The following is a 9,355-nucleotide window of genomic DNA, read 5'->3' as shown; positions in this document are numbered from 1 at the left end:
GTGCATTAGAAATTTGTTTTTAGTGTTAATCTTTATATATATATATATATATATATTAATCTTTTAATTTTAATCATATTAATTATACAATTAAATCATTTATCCACCAACCTCTAAGAATTTTTTAATATTAAAATCAAACGAACTGCATTAAAAACACAATTAGGTCAAATTAGTTTTGTAACTTATGATCAATTTTACATGACCTACACATTTTTATCAACAATATTCTTATTAATAGCAAACACCTCACTAATCACCATCATATATCAGATACAGTAAAACCTTTATAAACTAATATTCTATAAATTAATAAACACTATAAATTAATAAATTTTGCTAGTCTTGAGTCGTACCAATCTCCAGTGTAAAAAATAACAAAATTCGATAAGAGAATAAGATAATATATATTTTTTTTTAATTCTCATGTAAAATATGGCCCCAATAATATCGTAAATTAATAATCATGTAAATTTACATATATGTATGCTTTAAAATTTTGAATTTTCTCGTAAAACCCATATCTATAAAACAATTGTTCTATTATATTTTCAAACTATAATGATATAAATTACTCTATAACATGCCATAAAAAATAACTAGATATGCATCATTTTTATTGTGATAGTTTTATAGGCTATTAAAATACGTTGATTTATATTATTATTCATAAATTTGTATTTATGTATGTCATGTGTATAAGATATTATGTTTATAGTATTTGTAAATTTTTGTCAAGAATATTTTCTAAACATTACAAATTAAATTTCAAAACAATAAAATTTATAACATTTGAAAGTCTAATCTTATTTAGCTAAAATTGTCTCAATTTATAATTTTTAAAAAATTTAAACAATTCATTCATATATCTATAAATTAATATCACTATAAATTAATAAAATGTCATGGTATCAACATTATTAATTTATAGAGGTTTTACTGTACCTCATAAAAAATATTAGAATTCTATTACATCATTTCACAATCTAACCAGTGGTGTTTCAAATATATTTTTTATGTCACTTTTGAAGATTAGGAAAAATGTTGGTTTTAGTTTGTAGATATTTCATATTTTTATGTTTATAAGAGGTTCAAGTGATTCAAATAAGGTATATTGGTAAACTTTGATATATCTTATAATTTAACCATAGTTTATAAAAAAACTTATATATTATCTTTATACTTTACTATTTTTATTTTGTATATTTTATTATATTTTTAAGCTCTTGAAAGCTCCCAAATAATTCACAAAATTTTGACATGTGTTTAAATAAAATTAAATGAAAATCATCAATAAAAGAAAATAAAAATCATCAAAAAAACAAAACAAGAGTTTAGTGAAATTTAAAATACATAAGCAAATCATAATACAATATCATTTGATTTAAACTATAAATAATCAATACATCAAATCTTCGTAAAAACACAAAATCTGTATAAGTAAAACGACACATGCGTATGAAATAAAATTTAAACAGAATTAAAAAAGTATCCTTACTGTAAAAGAATAAAAGAGAATTGCTTATTAATTAGTTTCATTATTAAAAATAAACAAATAACTGACTCTTTTAAGAGTTAATGTTGTATAGGAAAAAAACAAATATACGGATTATACGTAAAACTAATGATAAGCTCTCATCAAACTGTATAAGCTCTCATAAAATGGTATCTAACTCCACATGCAACTCCTATATTCATGAAAATATTAAAAAAAAAAAAAAAACTAACACATTATCAGAAAATATCTTACATATTTTTAAAAGACTATTGTAATTAAAAAAAATTATATATAATAAAAATGGTCGCTCCTACTAACCAATCAAAAAGAGCTATTTCATCATATTAAATAGAACAATGTATGTTACACAAAAAAAGAAATAGAACAATATATATGTCTTTTGCGGAAAAAAAAAGAACAATATATATGTCTAATAGTTAGTTTTTTGTAATTGTATTTAATAGTTTGTTATAAAAGTATAGTCTATACATATAATATAAATTAGTTAGTAAAAATAACAAATTTAAGTAATACAACAATGAAGTTAAAAGATTAAAAACATAATAAAACATATAAATTTATGTATATCCATATATATTAAAAACAAAATTAAAGAATTAAAAAAATTCATGCAAAAACTAAAAAAAAAACAAACAGTCAATATTTGTATAATGGAGTAATTGATTTCATCATCACTTAATGATCAGTCAATGTCATTTTCTTCTTCGCTAATTGCAATTTAAGATTTATATATCTTACCACTACAGACAACCAATGTCATTTACTGCACATAAGATGTGCAAAAGAATGCATTTGCTAAATGCTCCATATTTTTTCTCCCCGAGTTATAAAGCAAATGTCAGAAAAGTCAAAGTTTTATTTTTTACTTTAAAATAGAGAAACAAAACTGTAATTACCATATTAATGTATGGCTTTGACAACATTTTGCTTGTATCAAATTTCATTGCAAGGACATGATCAATAACTTTGGACTTGAAAGAACCAGCTTCACAATCACGACTCACAATGATATATAAAAGGAATGAATTGGCTACAAAAGGACCAATATTTTGAATCTGATAAAAAGAGTCAAAATTAAAAGCAACAAAAAAAATCCAAAAGCTTAGAAGTAATCCAAAGTTACTAATATAGAAAAGAAAGAAAAGTTACATGGAAGTTGTAAATTCTAGAAGCATATAGAAAAGAAAATCCTAGTATATATATATACCTTGTATGGATATAATACACAATGAAAATTTTAAAAGAAATAATTGGTAGTTTTAAAAACCTAATCTTTGACATTTAAGCACTATATTGAATAGAAAAATTCATGATGTCAAGTAAAGAAAAAACACAAATATATACGTATCCAAGTAAACACATCTGGAAAATGTCAGTCTATTTCAAAACATAATTCATACCACATGATGTATATAGTATGATATAGTATTTTATTATATTATCTTTTAAAAAAATGATTCAGAAATTAGGGGAAAGCTCAGAAATAGATAGTTAAATAAAAGGTACGTAAACAGATAAACATTTATAAAATATGTTAAAAGAAGTAAAATAAAAAAATAGGAACATAGGTCGTCATGTGTTGGCTGTATAAAAAGCTGTAAAGGGACATCTCTCGTAAAACTAAAACTCCTCAAAATCTTCTTTCTTCTCTCTCTCTCTATTTCACTCACTACCTTCTCTGTTTAAAGCTTCCGTCATCACACAGAGTACAATCACTGACACTAACTCCACTTCCTAACGGTTTCTCACACATCAAAAATTTACACTTTCGCCACTCCGGCGAACAAACAATGATCACATGGCACGACCTCTACACCGTCCTCACGGCGGTGATACCACTCTACGTAGCTATGATCCTCGCTTACGGCTCAGTCCGATGGTGGAAGATCTTCTCACCGGACCAATGCTCCGGCATAAACCGCTTCGTCGCAATCTTCGCCGTCCCTCTCCTCTCTTTCCACTTCATCTCCTCTAACAACCCTTACGCCATGAATCTCCGGTTCATCGCCGCCGACACACTCCAGAAACTAATCATGCTCACTCTACTAATCCTCTGGGCTAACTTCACCCGCTCCGGTAGTCTTGAATGGAGCATCACAATCTTCTCGCTCTCCACTCTCCCAAACACTCTCGTCATGGGAATACCTCTCTTGATCGCCATGTACGGCGAGTACTCCGGCTCGCTCATGGTTCAGATCGTTGTTCTTCAGTGTATAATATGGTACACGCTTCTTCTCTTTCTCTTCGAGTACAGAGGAGCTAAGATCTTGATCATGGAGCAGTTTCCTGAGACTGGTGCTTCGATCGTTTCGTTCAAAGTTGAGTCCGATGTTGTTTCTTTAGACGGACATGATTTTCTTGAAACCGATGCTCAGATCGGAGACGATGGTAAGCTTCATGTTACGGTGAGGAAATCAAACGCTTCACGGAGATCTTTTTGTGGTGGTACTAATATGACTCCACGTCCTTCGAATCTCACCGGAGCTGAGATTTATAGTCTTAACACAACTCCGAGAGGTTCTAACTTCAACCATTCTGATTTTTACTCTATGATGGGATTTCCCGGTGGCCGGCTTTCGAATTTTGGTCCGGCGGATATGTACTCTGTTCAGTCTTCTAGAGGACCAACTCCTAGACCTTCGAATTTTGAGGAGAGTTGTGCTATGGCTTCATCGCCTAGATTCGGGTATTACCCCGGAGGAGCTCCCGGGTCGTACCCAGCTCCGAATCCGGAGTTTACTACCGCTACTAAAACCGGTAGTAAAGTTCAGAAAGATAATCATCATGTTGGTTCCAATAGTCATGATGCTAAGGAGTTACATATGTTTGTTTGGGGATCTAACGGGTCACCCGTTTCGGACCGAGCGGGTATCCAAGTTGATAATGGAGCTAACGAACAAACCGGAAAATCCGATCAGGGCGGTGCAAAAGAGATTCGAATGATGATCTCTGATCCTCCTCAGAGAGGTGAAAGCAAAGGTTACTAACATATATTTTATTTCTTTATAACAAATTGACATAAATCTGATATTTGCTCAAATTGTAAAGCTGGTCCGATGAACGGAGACTTTGACGGTGCAGAAGAGTCGGAGAGAGTGAAGGAAGTGCCAACCGGACTACACAAGCTTCGGTGTAACTCAACGGCAGAGCTAAACCCTAAAGAAACTATAGAAACTGGTGAAACTGTACCGGTAAAACATATGCCGCCAGCTAGTGTGATGACTCGGTTGATATTGATTATGGTATGGAGGAAACTCATAAGGAACCCAAACACTTACTCTAGCCTCATTGGTCTCATCTACGCTCTTGTCGCTTTCAGGTAATCAAAAGTTAAATCATTAGTAGAAACTACTTATCATTGTTATGAGATTATAAGTGAGAGTAACGATTATAGTACTTTGGATTATGAAGGTGGGATGTGGCAATGCCTAAAATCATTCAACAGTCAATCTCAATTCTCTCAGATGCTGGTCTTGGTATGGCAATGTTCAGTTTGGGTGAGTCATTCTTATTACTCTGTTTTTCCCGTTAACTCAATTATTCTTTCTATTTTTACGCCAATCAAAAGTCACAGCATACACAATCGTACGGAGTTTTTTGTAATTTTTTTAGTTGAGGATTCGGATTGTCAAATATGGTTGGTATTTTCTAAGATTTTTTTCGAGGTGACCCGTTACGGTATGGACCATCCGACAGGTAGGGTCATTGATGCGACAACGTATTATATAAACGGTCGTATTGGGAGGACATAGCTCGTGTTCTTGATTGTTATCGTGGTCCCCATATTAAGTGGAAGTTGATTGGACTTACAATGTACATTTATGCATCATCGTCATCACCATTTATTGGATTTAGATTACGTTTACATGTATGTATGCATCATTCATCACTTATTGCTTTGAGTGGAAACTGGAAACTAATTTATTGAAATGTGAAAAAATGGTGAAGGGTTGTTCATGGCCTTGCAACCCAAATTAATCGCTTGTGGAAATTCCACGGCAACTTTTGCAATGGCGGTGAGATTCTTCACAGGACCAGCGGTGATGGCCGTAGCAGCAATGGCTATCGGATTACGCGGAGACCTATTGCGTGTGGCCATTGTTCAGGTAAATTAAAATTATTTTTTGTTAGTAGTTAACAAAAATATCCTATTATTTCCTTGCAAGAAGTAACTAAACCAAATCTTGTGGTAACATTGTAGGCAGCATTGCCTCAAGGGATTGTGCCGTTCGTGTTTGCAAAGGAGTACAATGTTCATCCAGCAATCTTGAGTACAGGGTAAGTACATTACATTGAATCAAAAGATTAAAACGTTTCATACGTAAGATGAGATCACTAATTTTATTGACGTCTTATTGGTATTGCAGGGTTATATTCGGGATGCTTATCGCACTACCGATCACACTTGTTTACTACATTTTACTCGGGCTATAAGCTCTGCTCGAACTCAAGAGGATAAAGAGAAACAACATAATTCCAAGTTTAGTGGAACGCAACTAGTCAACTAGAGAATGTAATGTAGCACAAGAGGATTAGTAGAAATTTCTAGGGACCAAGATTTGATTTGAGGATCCAAAAACCCTGTTCTTGTCCATATATATATATATTCTAGAGATTATTTGCGAAAGAAGGGGATGGAAAATGAGCAAGACAAGAGGAGCAAAACAAGGGAAAGCGGACAAAACAGAGGACTAAGATTTGATTTGAGGATCCAAAAACGCTTTTATATTTTTTTCTTTTGGGATAAGGACACAACCTATTATCCATATATGTGATTTTGCAATATTTTCTTTTACATTCGGAGTGTCTAGAATTCAGTAGATATAGTTTTTCCTTTGTTACTGTGTAGATCATTTCTTTTGCTAAAAGTGTGTTTTTGTATATTTTCCTCATCTCTTTTACAGTCTCACAAATAACGACTATTATACCAACCATAATCGAGTAAATAGAAACATGACCTCTTAGGTAGCCATTAGGCGCGAAATATATTATTAAATATTTGCTGTTGTTTCATGACGTGAATGACTATATTTTATACTTACATCAAAATATAAAATGAAGAAAATCGTAATCATATAATTTGAATAAGACCAGGAAAAAGATTAATTATTTTCTTACAATTCGGCTATTCATTAATATAATAAGGGAGAAAGTGAGTCCAGAACATCTCAACCCATTGAACTTTTATTTTAAACCATTTTACCAATTGAGTCACTTTAAATTTTATGTTAGACATACCGTTTTACCAACGTCAAAAATACTTGGAGGTTGAGAAAGTTTTTTCTTTTCTCAAAAGGAATTTGTCTAGCCGAACTTTTTTTTTTTTTTTGTCTAGCAGAACTTTTGATGCTGTTGATACAAGTACACCACTCGACAAAGCTCTAGTTACCATATAGAGCATTGGTTTTAGTTTTGCCATAATGAGATTGGTATGTCTCATTGGTGTAAGAAGTGTGGGTTAGGCGCTTTTGCACTCAAAACGCTTTGTGTCGTCGTTTATCGTAAAGCTGTGTGATGCCATACAAGTTACATATAGAAAAGAAAAAAACTTAAATTAGTAAATAACATTAACAGGCAGAAAGTTACATAAAAAAAAGTCAAAAGCAAAAAAATCATAGAAAAGTAATACTACTAATATATATAGCTTTTTTTTTTTTTTTGACATCAGCTTTTTTGGTGTGTATAAAAGTGCTTTACTGCTTTTTATTGTTTTCATACTTTTTGTTTTTCTTTCTTATTTCTAGGTATGTTCGCAAATATAGGAAAACGATTGAAAGTGACCCAATTTTACGTGACGTGAGATCATAATATGTTGTGCTACTTTTAATATGTTAACTAGAGTCTCCGACTATTACTCCTGATTTTGCGGTGAACGAAGGACTTAACCCAATCTATTTTAAAATTCTGTTCACATATTATTGATTGTTTCTTTATTACTTTCAAGATTCAAGTTATAATCGAAGAAGAGGTGAATCCATGTGGTTTGTGTTCAACCATTTATGGCGTGGAACACCAACATTAATTACTATATTTGGTTTTCTGATTTGATTTTATTATGAAAATCCATAAATTTCGGTTGAACTAGAAAGTAGAAACTAGTAATGTTATTATCTATTATGGTAGGGAAGTATGTATTGTGGTACAATCTTAAGTTCATATATTTGTGGGTGATGGTGAACGTTCGTTGGGTTCCGAAATTGTGTGAATTAGATGTTAAAGTGGTAGGGAAGGGAACATACCCAACTCTTATACTATTGCTTCTAGAAAATCGGAAATAGTCTTCCAACAAATAATCTTCGATCACGGATTTAACCAGCCATTGAAAAGATAAATGTTGTTAATCATCTACATTATCATATTAGGTCATCTTAGAACCAACATAAGTGGCACAAAATCTGTAATGAACTTCGTGCACCATCAATTTGAATTCAACGTATGAAAATATTTATTTATTGGTATTATCGAGAAAGCCTTACTAAATCAGAAATTTCAATTCTTATCGATCGGTATCGTCGTCACCTAGACGGATGGAAGGAGATTAGCTTAATAATTTTATTTTGGATATATAGTTTTTGTTCTTAGTTCTTACTAATGAATTAAATCTGTGATTCTACATATTTTTAATAACTACAATTTTACATAATAATTTTATATTTCTTAATTCCATCATTCAATCATTTTTTAAATCCCGATAAGTTTTTCTATATATATTAATGATTTTTAAATTCCACTTCTTAATATTTTATATTTTTTCCTCGGTTATTTGATTCCCCAAAAGCAACAAAGCATAGCCATACATCACATATGTAACATGTTAAGAGTGAGTGAGTAGCTGTAGCTAGTGTATTTGTATGAGTGAAAAAAAAAAAGAGCATGTCGGCTTCTTGCTTGTTAGCTTCTACTCTTCTTCTGTATATGCCTCTATTATTCTTTCAGCCCACTCCCTCATCTCATGTGCTCTCTATAGCTATATACCTTTGTCTCCTTGTCTCTTTGTTGTGAGTTGTGACTCCCTAGCTCTTCCTTGGACTGTACCCAATTCATATACACATTTGTATATCATTACAGGTTCTTATACCAAAATTTGATTTAGGCTTCAAAAAGATTTACTGTAAATTGACGTAAACATCACATCGATCGGGCCATACACTCCCCCTAAGCCTTCTTTCCACACTGCGACAGCCAACGAGTTTCATGGGGTGGACCGTGGACAGCACGGACGATACACAGCTCTTTGATAATTAAAAAGAAATAATTGAGAGATGTATGCATCTACACGATCTAGCTATCTAGAATTGATCGTGTGCGTGCATTTCAAAACGAGTAGTAACAAAGATATGGACCCAAAAGGAAAAAACAACGTTGTCGTTGTTTTGAAGTACTAATTTATTTCGTCCCTAATTTTTAGCGAGTGTTCCTAGCTCCATATTCTTAAAATAACGTGCATATCATACATAATAAAAAGGAAAATCTTTTTATATATAGCTACTGTAAACAAACAACTTATCTACGACCATATTTAGAATTTAGAATTTTTGTTTTCTTTTTTGCTTATCATCAGAATTTGGAGTTTTACTTTTTTTTATATCATCCTTTTTCCTTTTTGTGATATTGTTTGAACAGAAAATAGGGATTCTTGCACACATGAGCTCCAACAAGAACAAGATAAGTAGAAAAAGCTGGTAGAACAAGAGATCTCAATGAGTAAGTTTGATAAATTAACAGTTGTATAAATAAAATAAAAAGTTAGATAAAATCAATGAAATAAAAATGATTAGGATTGATAGGGAATGGTGGTGTCCTCGTGTGCGTGGCTGCATTCTCTCGTGGTACACC

General features: G+C 31.9%; 1 protein-coding gene across 3 annotated transcripts; it reads left to right on the top strand.

The window, feature by feature from the left end:
• Nucleotides 3,133-6,404, top strand: LOC104756667 (auxin efflux carrier component 7). Of its 3 annotated transcripts, none has more exons than XM_010479289.2 (6): nucleotides 3,133-4,486; nucleotides 4,568-4,838; nucleotides 4,931-5,016; nucleotides 5,468-5,625; nucleotides 5,721-5,797; nucleotides 5,887-6,404. In XM_010479289.2, exons 1-6 carry the CDS (start codon nucleotides 3,310-3,312, stop codon nucleotides 5,951-5,953), a joined length of 1,836 nt encoding a protein of 611 aa, XP_010477591.1. In that variant the 5' UTR covers nucleotides 3,133-3,309; the 3' UTR covers nucleotides 5,954-6,404. The 3 variants fall into 3 exon arrangements, with proteins under 3 accessions (XP_010477591.1, XP_010477592.1, XP_010477589.1); XM_010479290.2 differs by having other exon boundaries at nucleotides 3,133-4,498; nucleotides 4,601-4,838; XM_010479287.2 differs by having other exon boundaries at nucleotides 3,133-4,498.

The sequence above is a fragment of the Camelina sativa genome, chromosome 17 (genome assembly GCF_000633955.1).
Source record: "Camelina sativa cultivar DH55 chromosome 17, Cs, whole genome shotgun sequence".
Classification (NCBI taxonomy): domain Eukaryota; kingdom Viridiplantae; phylum Streptophyta; class Magnoliopsida; order Brassicales; family Brassicaceae; genus Camelina; species Camelina sativa.
The sequence above is the reverse complement of the archived record's forward strand: the minus strand, read 5'-3'. Positions and strand labels throughout refer to the sequence as shown.